Genomic DNA, 17697 nt, shown 5'->3' on the forward strand with positions numbered 1-17697 from the left:
CTGTCCCTTTAATTTGAGATAGTGGAGGTCTTTTTCTAGTGCAGCTTTAACCAACCATACAGTCCTTTATTTTGTTTGCCAACATAAATTTGGGAAGCCTAAACAGAGAGATAAAAGAGGAGCAGGTCGTCCACGAGCAAAACTCACGCGAGGAAGCTCCGTCTCGAGCCTCTTTCGCGCCCTCATTTCAAGAAGGCACCCACCACGGTGGTTGAGGTGGGATTGGTCAGCGGCGCGCTTCTCAAACTCGAGGAAGCGAGCCCACAGAGCTTCCCGCCGCTCGACTTGCATCAAAATGGACTTGTGTTTGGCGTGGAACTCCTTGAGCCTTCCGAGTTCTTCCTCCGGTTCTTCAAGCCTCTGGTCTGAAAAGGCAGGAGGCAGCATATATGATTGGTTTATGGGGGTTTAACGTCCCAAAGCAACTCGGGCTATGAGGGACGCCCTAGTGATGGACTCCGGAAATTTCGACCACCTGGGATTCTTCCAACAAGCACTGACATCGCACAGTACAAGGGCCTCTAGAATTTCGCCTCCATCGAAATTTGACCACTGCGGCCGGGATCGAACCCGCGTCTTTTGGGTCAGCAGCTAAGCGACGTAACCACTGAACCACCGCGGCGGCCTACTTGTTTTAAGGACAACGTAAATTCAGACCAAATTCTGCGACCACTAATAGAAGGAGCTGTTAATACCTTAAGCCAAAAAATGCCAATCGACATTCTTATGAAATTAAACTGACAAAAAAAGTCTTCACACCCCATTCAATCGTTACTTTTCAGAATCAGGAAATTTGCATCACACTTTTTCCTGGGTAATATGTTTTTCTCAACAAGAATTTACTGTACTGGTTATGTCAAAGACTAGATGCTTTCTTCACTGGCCAAGGACTGTGCATGTCATGACCACTTTTGCCAAGATATTCTTTTAGCTTCCTGGAGTGACAGATTAACAAATCCGACTGGCTGCCACTACGAAGTTGCAACACTGTCCGAGCCAAACCAAAGTAAAAGCAGTGCAGACATTCTATAGGAGAAAATGCTGCTTTTAAAACACTAATCACAGGTCGAACATTGACTGCAACACTACCTGTTGCGACATATGGCACGTGCGCATGGGTCACCTGAGGCAGTGCCCCGAAGACCTATGCTAACATCGTTGTGAATGTGAGGGCGAACCGTGGCTACACATATCTAGAATTCCTTGCCTGCGATGCAAAGCGAAAGCGAAAGAATTTTGGAGCAATTGTTTGGTGGGCACCGAGTGTTAATCTGTACTAGAATACATGGCACCCTTTACTCTTTCAAAAGGTTCTCACCCTCTCCTGCCGTTCTCTGTCCTTCTCGAGATTGTAGGCATCATGCGGTGAGCAGAGGTGCTCCAGGAAGTCTATTGCCGATTCACTTAGGAACTGTTCCTCCCGACCAGTGTGCCTGCTGATATACGTCTTGATCTCTTCTTCAAGCTGGAACAAAAAGAAAAAAAAACTCAAGAAACCCAAGACACTAATAACAGCACTGAATGCAACAGCCGAGAAACAAGCTCAACAACTGATCAAGCATGCACGATCCTCCACAAGCGGCGACTTCGAAGATGCCCGACCTCGGGCAAGAATTTTTCGATGGAAGTGGGCTGGTTCGTATGGGGACTATACAGTCAAAACTCGATTTAACGAAACCCGATTTAACGAAAATCTCGATTTAACGAAGGTATCCTATTTCCCCCTCAGACGCCCATAGGGTTCAATGCTTTGACTAACCCGAAATAACGAAACCGATTCCGTGATCTGTCCCGATTTAACGAACCTTTTTTCGAGAAATAAAGGTGAAAAAGTGTTAATTTTTGGTCTATTTTGTAGACAGCACCCCAAAATTTATTGATTGCGAGTCAGCGGTAACACCACGGAGCATCTTCATCCCGTCGCTTTTTTCAAACTGCGCGGCGCAAAACGAGTTTTAATTTTGAGTCGAGCTCACAAGATGGCGCCAGCAGTAAAAAAGTTTCGTGCCACATTTCATAGATGGCGCTGTTGCAGTTCGCGTGTTTTTTTTTGTGTGTATTTGTGTGTTGTGCTCTGTGTTCGCTCTTGTGCGGATTTCCCCGTGCCTTTGAACGCACGTCTTTGTCAAGCTCAGCTTGTCAGGCCTCCATTAGTCTAGCCGTCGATAATTGTCAACTGCTTCAGGACTGCCGGTTTCGGGACACTAGGCCCTGAAACTGCCGAAGCTGGTCCGGACTGCGCGAGCGCCGTGCACGAGGATGAAGATGCCTGGGAACACCTTCGCTCAGTGGACGAAGTGCCCACAGGCATAAGTTTCTCAGACTACGTGAACGCCGACGCAAACGCAGTCACAACGGAAGTTTTGACTGATGCCGATATGTTGCGGCTTGTAGGAAGCGTGGAGGGAGTGGCGGCTGAAGACGCTGCCGACGACCCTGCAGGTGCCGAAGCTCCCGTGCCGACACCAGGTCAGGTGATGGATGCTCTCGATCTGCTGCGACATTTTGCCGGCACACACGAGGGGACGGAAGACGCGCTGGACGCACTTCAGACCTACGAGAAATCGGTGCGGCCGTTGCTCACAAAGCGCACGCAGGCAAAGATCCCCGACTTCTTTGGCGGAAAATAAATTTGTAGTCGCCTCGGGCCTTTCTTCTCGAGTAAGAATTTTTGTTGTCTCTTTTCATACACGCTAGCGGCGCCGGTCGTGGTGTTGGCGCCACCCACTCGAAAGTAGCGCGGGGGGTCATGACGATGACCATACGGACCCCCAAAGATTGCGCTAGTTGTATGATTACCAACTTTGGCGCCAATTTGTCATTAGCTTTGTGGCTTGCCGTCCCATCGGCGGTATTTAGGGAAGATTGTTGCGCCGCTAGCCGAACCGTCCTTTGGGTCGGTGCTACCGGCGTGAATTCGTCACGCGCGAGTGCGACGAAAAGTGGAAATAGTACGTACTAACCGATACGACCGCGATAAGCTGGTAAGGTTTATGCGGATGCAAAATGCACTATGTTCAATGGGTGCTCAGTCGGGGACTTGACTTTACTAGTTTTAAAACGAAAGTACTGTTTAAGCGGGTACGTTTTAACGAGGTTTTACTGTAATCGAATGTACTGAATTATGTGCCCAAGAAATGCCTCACTCAATTTAACGAAGTTCTCGATTTAACGAAATAATTCATGGCTCCCCACAACTTCGTTAAATCGAGTTTTAACTGTACTTCGTTTCATATATAAGGTGCAACACTGAAAGGTACGGAAGTAGTGCAAGTGAAAAGAAAAGAGAGGCTCGCTACTACGCACTTGTTTTCTGCTCGAGTGGTCTAAGAAACGAGAAAGCGACAGTGTCATCAGCAACAACAGTGCATTTACTCAAGCTCATGACAAACGATAACTGGTATAAAGATATATCGCTAGTAACGAACAAATTCTTCAGACTTATCAATTCTTCCATTGCCGCCATGCAAAAACAAACCATACATAACGATAAGATTATTGCCGCAATAAAGCCTACAGCTATAGGATTCTGGCGATCCAGTAGGTGTTCACCAATAGAATGTCTGAAATCTGATGAAAAAAACAAAATATTTTGAAACGAATGCCATGTAAACTCTGCAAAATCCATGAGGGGCTTTGCGTACAGCCTTGGGAACACAGCGCTATCGTCATTGCAATCGCTGGAAGGAGGAGGGAAGAGCTTGCTTGGGCGCCGCCACACAACGCTTTTTCACACAAATGTAGTTTTCGTCATTTGTGCATATGTGAACTCTGCGAAAATTGGAGCGACTTCTCCCGCCAAACTGACCATGTAATTGTTAAGCAGCTCAGGGGCTCCATTGATAAAAACATTCTCGCAGCTGCTTGAAAAAACGCACCACATCTCTCCACTTACGTCCAGTGATAACAGCATATATTTGCAACCAATCAGCTAAATGAAGCATGCAATTTCCCATCACATGCCAAATCAAGCAAAAAGGAGAAAGAGTGGCCAAATTGTGACAACATAGCATACCATATGAGAAATGCTACAATCGAGCTGTTGAAGTGAAACTATTTGAGATGCATGAAGCATATTAGTCTATGAGTGGTCAAATTAATAAAGGCACACCTTTGAAGGCAGAGACTAAAATTTACACTAAACACAGCATGCATAGCACATTTAGCAGTGTACTGTTCACTCCAGCATGTTTTGTCCTTGTTGCAACAGATATTCTTAACAATGAGTATGAATGCACATGCCCCCTTTCACAAACTATGCCTTGAAGTTTAAGCCTGCCCTGTCCCTTTAATTTGAGATAGTGGAAGTCTTTTTCTAGTGCAGCTTTAACCAACCATACAGTCCTTTATTTTGTTTGCCAACATAAATTTGGGAAAGCCTAAACAGAGAGATAAAAGAGGAGGAGGTCGTCCACGAGCAAAACTCACGCGAGGAAGCTCCGTCTCGAGCCTCTTTCGCACCCTCATTTCAAGAAGGCACCCACCACGGTGGTTGAGGCGGGATTGGTCAGCGGCGCGCTTCTCAAACTCGAGGAAGCGAGCCCACAGAGCTTCCCGCCGCTCGACTTGCATCAAAATGGGCTTGTTTTTGGCGTGGAACTCCTTGTTACTTCCGAGTTCTTCCTCTGGTTCTTCAAGCCTCTGGTCTGAAAAGGCAGGAGGCAGCATATATGATTGGTTTATGGGGGTTTAACGTCCCAAAGCAACTCGGGCTATGAGGGACGCCCTAGTGATGGACTCCGGAAATTTCGACCACCTGGGATTCTTCAACGTGCACTGACATCGCACAGTACACGGGCCTCTAGAATTTCGCCTCCATCGAAATTCGACCGCTGCGGCCGGGATCGAACCCGCGTCTTTTGGGTCAGCAGCTGAGCGACGTAACCACTGAACCACCGCGGCGGCCTACTTGTTTTAAGGACAACGTAAATTCAGACCAAATTCTGCGACCACTAATAGAAGGAGCTGTTAATACCTTAAGCCAAAAAATGCCAATCGACATTCTTATGAAATCAAATTGACAAAAAAATCTTCACACCCCATTCAATCGTTACTTTTCAGAATCAGGAAATTTGCATCACACTTTTTCCTGGATAATATGTTTTTCTCAACAAGAATTTACTGTACTGGTTATGTCAAAGACTAGATGGTTTCTTCACTGGCCAAGGACTGTGCATGTCATGACCACTTTTGCCAAGATATTCTTTTAGCTTCCTGGAGTGACAGATTAACAAATCCGACTGGCTGCCACTACGAAGTTGCAACACTGTCCGAGCCAAACCAAAGTAAAAGCAGTGCAGACACCCTATAGGAGAAAATGCTGCTTTTAAAACACTAATCACAGGTCGAACATTGACTGCAACACTACCTGTTGCGACATATGGCACGTGCGCATGGGTCACCTGAGGCAGTGCCCCGAAGACCTATGCTAACATCGTTGTGAATGTGAGGGCGAACAGTGGCTACACATATCTAGAATTCCTTGCCTGCGATGCAAAGCGAAAGCGAAAGAATTTCGGAGCAATTGTTTGGTGGGCACCGAGTGTTAATCTGTACTAGAATACATGGCACCCTTTACTCTTTCAAAAGGTTCTCACCCTCTCCTGCCATTCTCTGTCCTTCTCGAGATTGTAGGCTTCATGCTGAGGTGCTCCAGGAAGTATAATGACCATTCACTGAAGAACTGTTCCTCCCAACCAGTGTGCCTGCTGATATACGTCTTGATCTCTTCTTCAAGCTGGAACAAAAACAAAAAAACTCAAGAAACCCAAGACACTAATAACAGCTCTGAATGCAACAGCCGAGAAACAAGCTCAACAACTGATCAAGCATGCGCGATCTTCCACAAGCGGCGACTTCGAAGATGCACGACCTCGGGCAAGAATTTTTCCATGGAAGTGGGCTGGTTCGTATGGGGACTATACTTTGTTTCATATATAAGGTGCAACACTGAAAAGTACGGAAGTAGTGCAAGTGAAAAGAAAAGAGAGGCTCGCTACTACGCACTTGTTTTCTGCTCGAGTGGTCTAAGAAACGAGAAAGCGACAGTGTCATCAGCAACAACAGTGCATTTACTCAAGCTCATGACAAACGATAACTGGTACAAAGATATATCGCTAGTAACGAACAAATTCTTCAGATTTATCACTTCTTCCATTGACGCTATGCAAAAATTAATCATACATAACGATAAAATTATTGGCGCAATAAAGCCTACAGCTATAGGATTGTGGGCATCCGGTAGGTGTTTACCAATAGAATGTCTGAAAGTCTAATGAAAAGAACAAAGTATTTTGAAGCGAATGCCATGAAAACTCTGCAAAATCCATGAGGGGCTTTGCGTACAGCCTTGGGAACACAGCGCTATCGTCGTTGCAATTGCTGGAAGGAGGAGGGAAGAGCTTGCTTGGCTGCCACCACACAACGCTTTTTCACACTAACGTAGCTTTTGTCATTTGTGCATTTGTGAACTCTGCGAAAATTGGAGCGACTTCTCCCGCCAAACTGACCATGTAATTGGTGAGCAGCTCAGGGGGTCCACTGATAAAAGCATTTCCGCAGCTGCTTGAAAAAATGCACCAAATCTCTCCACTCACGTCCATTGATAACAGCATATATTTGCAACCAATCAGCTAAATGAAGCATGCAATTTCCCATTAAATGCCAAATCAAGCAAAAAGGAGAAAGAGTGGCCAAATTGTGACAATATAGCATACCATATGAGAAATGCTACAATCGAGCTGTTGAAGTGAAACTATTTGAGATGCATGAAGCACATTAGTCTATGAGTGGACAAATTAATGAAGTCACACCTTTTAAGGCAGAGACTAAAATTTACACGAAACACAGCACGCATTCCATATTTAGCAGTGTACTGTTCACTCCAGCATGTTTTGTCCTTGTTGCAACAGATATTCTTAACAATGAGTATGAATGCACATGGCCCCCTTTCACAAACTATGCCTTGAAGTTCGGGCCTGCCTTGTCCCTTCAATTTGAGATAGTGGAAGTCTTTTTCTAGTGCAGTTTTAACCAACCATACAGTCCTTTATTTTGTTTGCCAACATAAATTTGGTAAAACCTAAACTGAGGTATAAAAGAGGAGGAGGAGGTGGTCCACAAGCAAAACTCACGCAAAGAAGCTCCGTCTCAAGCCTCTTTCTCTCCCTCATTGCAAGAAGAAGGCGGCCACCACGGTTTGTTGAGGTGGGATGGGTCAGCGGCGCGCTTATCAAACTCAAGGAACCGAGCCTAGAGAGCTTCCCGAAGCTCCACTTTCATCAAAATGAGCTTGTTTTTGGCGTGGAACTCCTTGAGCCTTCTCAGCTCTTCCTCCAGCTCTTCAAGCTTTGGTCTGAAAAGTCTGAAAAGGCAGGAGGCAGCATATATGAGAAGTGACATGCATGCAAGAGTAGCAAATCAAATCAAATGTAAAATAAGAATTTATTGAGTACATGAGGGATGAACACATTAATGCCAGTACACAGGCGAGAGTCCCAGAATCAGGACACTAATTTGGTTTAGTATTAATTTAACGAGGGTCCCGCTAAAAATAAACAAGCAGCAACACAGCAGCAACAAGAATTTGGATTGGTTTCATTTATGGGCTAAGGTCCCAAAGAGACTAAGGCTATGAGGGACACTGTAGAGGAGAGTTGCTGGTAATTCTGACCACATGGGATTGTATAACGTACACTGACATCGCACAGTACATTGGCCTCTAGCATTTCACCTCGATCGAAATGAAACTGTTGTGGCCAGGATCAAACCCGTACCTTCCGAGTCAGCAGCAGAGCACCATGACTACTGAACCACCGCTCTGGCTTACACTAAACTACAGTATTTACATGACTGTAAGTTGAGCAATTTTGAAAAATTTGAAAATCTGAAGTGGCTTAAGTGAAGTGGTTGACTTAAAATCAAAACCAAAGCATTGCACCATAAATAAAGGCAAGACAAACGAGCTGCGTGGCTCCATCGCATCGCTGTTGGTGCTGGCCTTGAGCAGCTACTATGTAAACGCAAAGAACCGGCCTCCCCACCCTGCCCGAAGCGGCCGATGGTGGCTGTCGATAAGTAGAAAACCAGCACCAGCCCGATAACGCATTCACGTTCTACTCTTAATACGTATCGTCCAAGTTTTTTTTTGTTTACTTGCAACCGCGCGCTCAACGCTCAAGGGAGTGTCGATAGTTGATGGAAGGGCCGCTGTTCCAATCAAGGCGGCATTACCACTCGGAACCGCAGTGGCTCCGGAGAGTGGGGTAGCCGACGGAAGAGCTGAGGCCACTTGCGCGTAGTTTCTCTTTGACTGCGACGCATTTGACTGCTGCCAGCCGCGTTTCACAAGAATTTAATGTAGTGCTTCGTCATTCATGCTCTGGGTCCGGTAAGTGTCCGCGCTCGTTCACGGCTACATTCAAGATGGCTGTCATTCCATCTGCCGAAGAAACGAACTGTGCACCGGGCAGCATGTTCGACATTCAGAACGGGTGATACAGGTGCGGCAGCTGCAGCGAGGCAAAATTTTCAGCAGTTCCACGTGATGTGATGCGGCTGTTTGCTAATTGCGGTATTTTGCTCCACGATGATGTTACAACGATGTGCTGTGGGACCACAGCAGCGATCACGACAGCAGCGCTAGCTAGGAGATGGCGCAAGTGTGAACGAGTAGTCCAGTGGCTAATACATTTTCGTTTTGGAATGTGCCCGCACACAGCAGCCGATAGTGGCTGCCAAGACATGGAGACTGCACACATGGAGTTCTTCAACTGGTATATCACGTTAAGAAGTACACCAAGCTAGCTAATCAATACACTGCAAAAGTATGTAACGAGGAAACTGCTATGTAAACGCCCTGCAGCAACGCCCTCGTTCTTCGCGTCCTCCCATATCTCTTCAGTAGAGTTAGTTCTTGGGCTAGTTGGTATTGTTGATTGAAGTTCATAGTTCTTCAGCGCAACGGCACGTTTTTAGCCAAGGAAAAGAAGACAGAAAAGAAGAAGCACGAACAAGGACAAACACAGCGCTGACTTACAACTGTTTATTCAGAGTCAGACACACAGCTTAAATACTCTCAGACCAGCGCAGGCGCACATCGTAAAAGAACCAAAAAAGGAAAAATAGGAAAACAATCTCATCATATCTTTATCGCAGAAACTTTGACAGGAACGCCTTTTCTGTATTATACAGAATGACTGAGGTATCGCTGACACACACTGACCCAGCTTTTTTAATATAGTATGCCTCTATCGTTTCGTGGGTTGTTTTTAATTTGCTTCTGCTTAGAATCCTCACTGCCGAAAACATCGGTGTGCAATCTTTGCAAGTTGCGCAGTGCTCAACAAGGTTAGCACCTTCCCTATTCCTTAAATCTCTTTCGTGCTCCCTGAGACGGTCGTTGACGCAGCGCCCCGTTTGCCCTATGTAGGACTTGCCACACATCAAGAGAATTTCGTACACAACGCCTGTGGCGCATTCCGCAAGCGGTTCCCGTGCCTCTTTTTACACCCAGGTTTCTTGTCATTTCCTGTGATGCGTCGGGCCAACTGGCCTAGCTTCCAAGGGGCTGAAAAGACTAATGGCACATTGTGCCGGTTTGCCACCTTTTTGAGGCCATGGGATAGTTTGTGCACGTAGGGCATCACTTCAGGTTTTACTTTGGCCTGCGGGGGTGTTATTGCCTCCTTCCGAGTTCCGGGCTTCAACTTCTTCAATAACACTTCTGCAACAGCGACAACTACCGAGTCAGGGAAGCCGGCGGCCTCAAGCCTAGCCAATTGGTTCTCAAAACTATCTTGCATATCATGCACACAGGATTTTAGGAGTGCAGACCCTAAGCAGAGTTTTGCGATCCCTCTCTTCACAATCTTTGAATGCGATGAACGATAAGGCAAAAGTTCTTTTTGTGCTCTGGGCAAGTAAGACCAGCACACGTGCTTATTCATAAACCTTAATCTCACATCCAAGAACTGCAGGCTGTTTTCAACCGGGAGCTCATATGTGAAAGTGAGCCCCCTTCCATGCTTTTTGAAGTCATGCAGTACACTCATAAGTGTATCCTCATTGGGAATGGCACAATGCTTGTCTAAAACAATTAAAAAGTCATCCACATAACGAAACACTTTTCGAACACTGTCAATCTTAGATTGCTTAAAATGATAGTTCAAATGGCGATCAATGCATGCTAAAAAAATATCACATAAAACCGGGGCGACGCATGACCCAATGCATATCCCCTTCTTTTGCAGATAAAACTCCTTGTCAAAGGTTATAAACGTACTACACAAATAAAATTCTAAAAGCGCTAAAAAGTTATCTACAGTCATCCCCGACACATTTTAAAATTGAACGGTTCCGTTATCGTCAATACATTCCTTGACAGCAGCAAACAGTTCTTGATGCGGAACAGAATAGAAAAGGTCGTCAACATCAACCAAAAAGGCATATCTTACATCTTGGTTCTCCTTTAGGAAATTAATTACATCCATAGAACTCCTCGCCAAAAATGGATCATTTATCTTGAGGCCATTGAACACATTTTGAAGGAATCTGCTGACATTATTTTGCCATGTTCCCCTTTCACTTACAATTGTACGAAGCGGGGCATCAGGTTTATGGGTCTTCACACTAAAAAACACCTGTAACCCGTCACTTTCACTACTTGTGATGGCTTTAGCAAGCGGCAATAGCTCTAAACGCTTACAAAATTCCACAAATTTGCCTTTAATCTGGGTGTCACGTTTTTTCACTGCTACGAAATTTTTATTCATTGCTAGCAAAGCTTTTTCATTAAACATGGCTCTGGGCATGGCAACAAAACCTGTGATTTTATCCGCCTGTAAAAGACAAAGCTCATTATCCGTTAAAAAATTCACGATACGAGCCAAAGATTGTTTAGCCTTGTCTTGTCTCTTAAGTTTTACGTTCTTTGACAGACAGTCTATGCCATCTAAAAGGCAACGTCCCTGATTTTCCTGAGCTGCCTTCTCGGCTATGCGACGGTTCAGGCCCACAAGCTCATGAGGGGGTACACAAGGTTCCAGACCGAATTTCGGACCTTTGTCAAGCAAGTTCGAGATATTGGCTGGGGCAGAAGCCCCGCCCATCACTACAAGTCCTCCCTTACTGTGCTCTTGTTTTTTAGGCTTCCTCGCGCTAGCAACAATCCATTTCAAGTTCTTGTTCCACCAAACTTCTGTCAGTCTTGCAGCTTCACTTTTGAGGTGATGAAACCATCTTGAAGCAATCCATTCCGGGTAGCGCGCAAAACATGCAGCGTGCAAAACATGCAGCGCGCAGCCAGTCAGTGCATAACCTTACTTGACGCCACAGTTCAGACCTTAAGAGTTTGCAAATGCGTTTCACATGCCCCCACGACGGCGGAACAGCACCAAACAAGGCACTCACTTCTGCGGGCATCACTCTCCTCTTTAAGCAGAATGCCAGGAGCCTAGCACGGTACGCCGCTCTTGCAATGCCGGTCTGGAGCACATTCACATCCTGAAGACCAGGAACACAGAGGAAAGGCGAGCTCGATGTACAAGAAATGTACTTCAGTAGAGTTAGTTCTTGGGCTAGTTGGTATTGTTGATTGAAGTTCATAGTTCTTCAGCGCAATGGCACGTTTTTAGCCAAGGAAAAGAAGACAGAAGACAGAAAAGAAGAAGGACGAACAAGGACGAACACAGCGCTGACTTACAACTGTTTATTCAGAGTCACACACACAGCGATTTAAGGAATAGGGAAGGTGCTAACCTTGTTGAGCACTGCGCAACTTGCAAAGATTGCACACCGATGTTTTCGGCAGTGAGGATTCCAAGCAGAAGCAAATTAAAAACAACCCGTGAAACGATAGAGGCATACTATATTAAAAAAGCTGGGTCAGAGTGTGTCAGCGAAACCTCAGTCATTCTGTATAATACAGAAAAGGCGTTCCTGTCAAAGTTTCTGCGATAAAAATATGATGAGATTGTTTTCCTATTTTTCCTTTTTTGGTTCTTTTACGGTGTGCGCCTGCACTGGTCTGAAAGTATTTACGCTCTGTGTGTGACTCTGAATAAACAGTTGTAAGTCAGCGCTGTGTTCGTCCTTGTTCGTCCTTCTTCTTTTCTGTCTTCTTTTCCTTGGCTAAAAACGTGCCATTGCGCTGAAGAACTATGAACTTCAATCAACAATACCAACTAGCCCAAGAACTAACTCTACTGAAGTACATTTCTTGTACATCGGGCTCGCCTTTCCTCTGTGTTCCTGGTCTTCAGGATGTGAATGTGCTCCAGACCGGCATTGCAAGAGCGGCGTACCGTGCTAGGCTCCTGGCATTCTGCTTAAAGAGGAGAGTGATGCCCGCAGAAGTGAGTGCCTTGTTTGGTGCTGTTCCGCCGTCGTGGGGGCATGTGAAACGCATTTGCAAACTCTTAAGGTCTGAACTGTGGCGTCAAGTAAGGTTATGCACTGACTGGCTGCGCGCTGCATGTTTTGCGCGCTGCATGTTTTGCGCGCTGCATGTTTTGCGCGCTGCATGTTTTGCGCGCTACCCGGAATGGATTGCTTCAAGATGGTTTCATCACCTCAAAAGTGAAGCTGCAAGACTGACAGAAGTTTGGTGGAACAAGAACTTGAAATGGATTGTTGCTAGCACGAGGAAGCCTAAGAAACAAGAGCACAGTAAGGGAGGACTTGTAGTGATGGGCGGGGCTTCTGCCCCAGCCAATATCTCGAACTTGCTTGACAAAGGTCCGAAATTCGGTCTGGAACCTTGTGTACTCCCTCATGAGCTTGTGGGCCTGAACCGTCGCATAGCCGAGAAGGCAGCTCAGGAAAATCAGGGACGTTGCCTTTTAGATGGCATAGACTGTCTGTCAAAGAACGTAAAACTTAAGAGACAAGACAAGGCTAAACAATCTTTGGCTCGTATCGTGAATTTTTTAACGGATAATGAGCTTTGTCTTTTACAGGCGGATAAAATCACAGGTTTTGTTGCCATGCCCAGAGCCATGTTTAATGAAAAAGCTTTGCAAGCAGTGAATAAAAATTTCGTAGCAGTGAAAAAACGTGACACCCAGATTAAAGGCAAATTTGCGGAATTTTGCAAGCGTTTAGAGCTATTACCGCTTGCTAAAGCCATCACAAGTAGTGAAAGTGACGGGTTACAGGTGTTTTTTAGTATGAAGACCCATAAACCTGATGCCCCGCTTCGTACAATTGTAAGTGAAAGGGGAACATGGCAAAATAATGTCAGCAAATTCCTTCAAAAAGTGTTGAATGGCCTCAAGATAAATGATCCATTTTTGGCGAGGAGTTCTATGGATGTAATTAATTTCCTAAAGGAGAACCAAGATGTAAGATATGCCTTTTCGGTTGATGTTGACGACCTTTTCTATTCTGTTCTGCATCAAGAACTGTTTGCTGCTGTCAAGGAATGTATTGACGATAACGGAACCGTTCAATTTCAAAATGTATCGGGGATGACTGTAGATAACTTTTTAGCGCTTTTAGAATTTTATTTGTGTAGTACGTTTATCGCCTTTGACAAGGAGTTTTATCTGCAAAAGAAGGGGATATGCATTGGGTCATGCGTCGCCCCAGTTTTATGTGATATTTTTTTAGCATGCATTGATCGCCATTTGAACTATCATTTTAAGCAATCTAAGATTGACTGTGTTCGAAAAGTGTTTCGTTATGTGGATGACTTTTTAATTGTTTTAGACAAGCATTGTGCCATTCCCAATGAGGATACACTTATGAGTGTACTGCATGACTTCAAAAAGCATGGAAGGGGGCTCACTTTCACATATGAGCTCCCGGTTGAAAACAGCCTGCAGTTCTTGGATGTGAGATTAAGGTTTATGAATAAGCACGTGTGCTGGTCTTACTTGCCCAGAGCACAAAAGAACTTTTGCCTTATAGTTCATCCCATTCAAAGATTGTGAAGAGAGGGATCGCAAAACTCTGCTTAGGGTCTGCACTCCTAAAATCCTGTGTGCATGATATGCAAGATAGTTTTGAGAACCAATTGGCTAGGCTTGAGGCCGCCGGCTTCCCTGACTCGCTAGTTGTCGCTGTTGCAGAAGCGTTATTGAAGAAGTTGAAGCCCGGAACTCGGAAGGAGGCAATAACACCCCCGCAGGCTAAAGTAAAACCTGAAGTGATGCCCTACGTGCACAAACTATCCCATGGCCTCAAAAAGGTGGAAAACCGGCACAATGTGCCGTTAGTCTTTTCAGCCCCTCGGAAGCTAGGCCAGTTGGCCTGACGCATCACAGGTGATGACAAGAAACCTGGGTGTAAAAAGAGGCACGGGAACCGCTTTGCGGAATGCGCCACAGGCGTTGTGTACGAAATTCCCTTGACGTGTGGCAAGTCCTACATAGGGCAAACGGGGCGCTGCGTCAACGACCGCCTCAGGGAGCACGAAAGAGATTTAAGGAATAGGGAAGGTGCTAACCTTGTTGAGCACTGCGCAACTTGCAAAGATTGCACACCGATGTTCGGCAGTGAGGATTCTAAGCAGAAGCAAATTAAAAACAACCCGTGAAACGATAGAGGCATACTATATTAAAAAAGCTGGGTCAGAGTGTGTCAGCGATACCTCAGTGATTCTACATAATACAGAAAAGGCGTTCCTGTCAAAGTTTCTGCGATAAAGATATGATGAGATTGTTTTCCTATTTTTCCTTTTTTGGTTCTTTTACTGTGTGCGCCTGCGCTGGTCTGAGAGTATTTAAGCTGTGTGTCTGACTGAATAAACAGTTGTAAGTCAGCGCTGTGTTCGTCCTTTTTCGTCCTTCTTCTTTTCTGTCTTCTGTCTTCTTTTCCTTGGCTAAAAACGTGCCGTTGCGCTGAAGAACTATGAACTTTAATCCCATATCTCTGTATTCTCGTCACTTACCAGGGAACTGCAGCTAGCCCCACCATCTCAGCAGCAACCAAAACTCAATCCTGACAAAACCTGATTTCATTTTCGTTCACATTTTGGCTGGTCCGTGACATCAGTGTCCCGCACAGCGCCCAAGCATGCCAGAAAGGTTAGGTGCTTACTTGAGGACAACTGGAGACCAACGCACGCGAGGCCTCTGGGGCTATGAACAAGTGGTCTATTCCAGTGGCAGGGGCACTTCCGATGAGTCTCTTCAACTGCGGCTGGCTGGAGACACCAAGCCTTTCCCAACCTTCCAGTAACGTCTGCACCAGACCATGGTTGAGAGCCAGAGCATCTACCAAAAGGAACCAGTTGACCAAGTTCACGACGTAGTCACTTTTGTGCCCAGTCACCACTGCGTGAGCACCGGCGAGGATCTTATGGGCAGCAGAGACGGACGGCGGGGAAGAGTCGAAGGCAACCCAGGCCGCGAAAACGGCACCAATAACGCGGTCTCCCGCAGAGGACGTTGCAACCAGGGGCAAAACTCCCGGATGTAGAATGTGGTCTTCTAGACCACAGAAGTGGTCCACGTCACCCAGTTCGTGCATCATCTTGAGGTCTGCAGTGGGTAAGAAAAAAAAAATTATGGTCGATTAGCGTAGTTAAGAGAGATGTGAATTAGGTGCGCTAACAGTTCGGTTTTCACTTCCGTTCTCGTCTTCAGATAGAAGATATTACTTACCTACCTTACCTTGAACACTTCGCATACAATACACAAGTTTTATATTTCCACACTTCTGTACATATGCATCAACAGCTCCGAGCACTAAGTACACGACAGCAAAATGGCTACAGGCTCACTTCTGCCTTGATGGGAAGCCATAAAGCCATTCAAAAGATGCCATAAAACAATGCATTTATTTTAGTACTTCTTTTTCATGTACATAAAGCAGCAACCAGCACTGGGAAATCAAGCACAGGAATTCTTAACATTCAGAGCTGCGATTAAGTTATATGTAAATGGCATGCAATGTCCCGCACGTACCAAAGCCTCAGTAAATGGGTGCACCTCTCTCAGTACTGGAATAGCTGCTATGTCATTTGCCTATATCCATGCCCCTGATACACATTAGTAGAGGTTTTTAGCCACAAGGTCGAGGCGCGCATGATCGGTGTAATTCGTACTGGCAGAAAGAATACAGTAGGGCTGAAAATGCAACAAATTTGTCATGCAGTTGCATTTTTGCATTACAGATGAACTGAAATTCAATTGCTTGAGACAGTTGCCATGCATGCGAGCTAGTGCAGTAATTATTCCATAAGCCATAGCAATTGAATATTCGACAAAATCAGTTGAGCTGACAAGAACATAACAGACAGTAAAACAGATTGTGCACCTTTGCCGAGGTTGTGAAGCATTGTTAAGTACAAATTTTTGGGAGGAGCTCAACTTGCCGCATGTGCCAATTATCGCGCAACTAAAACGCCGCCAACCTTGTTTGCAGGCAACGACAGCTCCGGTGCTATCGCGTAGCAAGAAACCCTTACAGCTCCGATGCAGTGCACACGAAAGCTTTGTAGACTAGAAAATCATAAAATATTGCAAATTGTATGGTGTCACGTCTAGAGGCGATACATGGGCAATGAGGGACGCCGAAGTGAAGGGCTTCGGATTAGTTTAGACGGGTTCTATCGCACAGCACACGTATGTACGGGCACCCCTTTCGCGCTCCGCCGCCATCGAAACGCGGCCGCTGCGTCCCGGATTGAACCCGCGGGTCCTCCGACTCCGTAGCCGAGTGCTCTAACCACTAGACCACCGCGGCTGGTGTAGAAAAAGTACCTGAAGTCCTCCGAGCATTTGTATGATGCAAGTTCTTTGCCATCGCAGCCACTCAGTTGCTGGTAGTCCGTATATTCAGCGCCTGCTAGCGCGAAACCTCTCGAAAATATGTTCCCTAATATACATTACAGATCAATGCAGCGGCCGAGTTACAACGGGAGAACTTTTTAGCGAGTCAATGAAGCGTCCTAAACCTCTGCGCGAACAGACGACGCACGCCGAAACGTTCGCACTTGCAACCCTTATTCGCCATTACTTCAAATACGGAACGTCGAGCGCGGACACAATAATGCACGTACAGCATACTGACCTCTAAGCTGCAACCACAAGGCAGCGCTTCTTCGGCGTCGCATCAGCGTCTCGTCTCGCCTACCGGCGTCTACGCTCAGGACCGGCTGGAGAGGGAAGCCAAACACATGCCTCCTGAAGGACATCTCCTCGATTTCAATAGGCCCCGAGATCGCCACTAATTGCGCTGACTGGCCGCTAGGCGGCGCTAAAAGATGACCCCCAATTTCGGTTTCAATGGCTGGGAGACTGTGATACGCGGCTCCCGATCATGCGCTGTTTCATCCTTTTTTCGGGCTTTGAGCTACAACTTTTATTTGTTAATGACAGAAAACATGTTTTTGAATGTCTCAGAGTGCAGAAAATGCTTAAGAAGTCTGAGTTGACTTCACCATAATACTGGGAGAGGATCCTCAGTTTCGATATCGAAATCTGAAAGCGTGCTCTACACGCCGTTCTATCATGCCGTTAGGACCTTTTGTTTGCTGCATAATCAGTAACTTTTTAACGATTTACAACGAAAGGAACATGTACGAAACATCCATATTGGAACAAGTGCTTGAAGTGGCTAGAAATGCAGCAAAATAAGTGTTTACACTACATGATGCATGGTTGTATATTGTACTGCTGCCAATGGCAAGAAATCAATGACTACTTCGGACAATCAAAAAGGGAAAATAATTCATGACATAGAATAAGGACA

At 45.8% G+C, this 17697-nt stretch overlaps 1 protein-coding gene across 1 annotated transcript; it reads right to left on the reverse strand.

The window, feature by feature from the left end:
- Nucleotides 1-174: 174 nt before the first annotated feature.
- On the reverse strand, nucleotides 175-17141 carry LOC144113561 (protein regulator of cytokinesis 1-like). The gene is made up of 7 exons (XM_077646700.1): nucleotides 17017-17141; nucleotides 15040-15482; nucleotides 7134-7363; nucleotides 5598-5737; nucleotides 4429-4646; nucleotides 1319-1465; nucleotides 175-365 (listed from the first exon to the last, which is right to left on the reverse strand). Exons 4-7 carry the CDS (start codon nucleotides 5608-5610, stop codon nucleotides 291-293), a joined length of 453 nt encoding a protein of 150 aa, XP_077502826.1. The 5' UTR covers nucleotides 5611-5737; nucleotides 7134-7363; nucleotides 15040-15482; nucleotides 17017-17141; the 3' UTR covers nucleotides 175-290.
- Nucleotides 17142-17697: the final 556 nt, after the last annotated feature.

The sequence above is a fragment of the Amblyomma americanum genome, chromosome 1, assembly GCF_052857255.1.
Source record: "Amblyomma americanum isolate KBUSLIRL-KWMA chromosome 1, ASM5285725v1, whole genome shotgun sequence".
NCBI lineage: Eukaryota > Metazoa > Arthropoda > Arachnida > Ixodida > Ixodidae > Amblyomma > Amblyomma americanum.

Coding starts and splice junctions, on each gene's coding strand:
- LOC144113561 (XM_077646700.1), bottom strand. Junction 1,466..4,428: donor TCGAGACGGAGCTTCCTCGC/GTGAGTTTTGCT, acceptor TTTTTGTTCCAG/CTTGAAGAAGAGATCAAGAC. Junction 366..1,318: donor ACAGAGAACGGCAGGAGAGG/GTGAGAACCTTT, acceptor CTGCCTTTTCAG/ACCAGAGGCTTGAAGAACCG.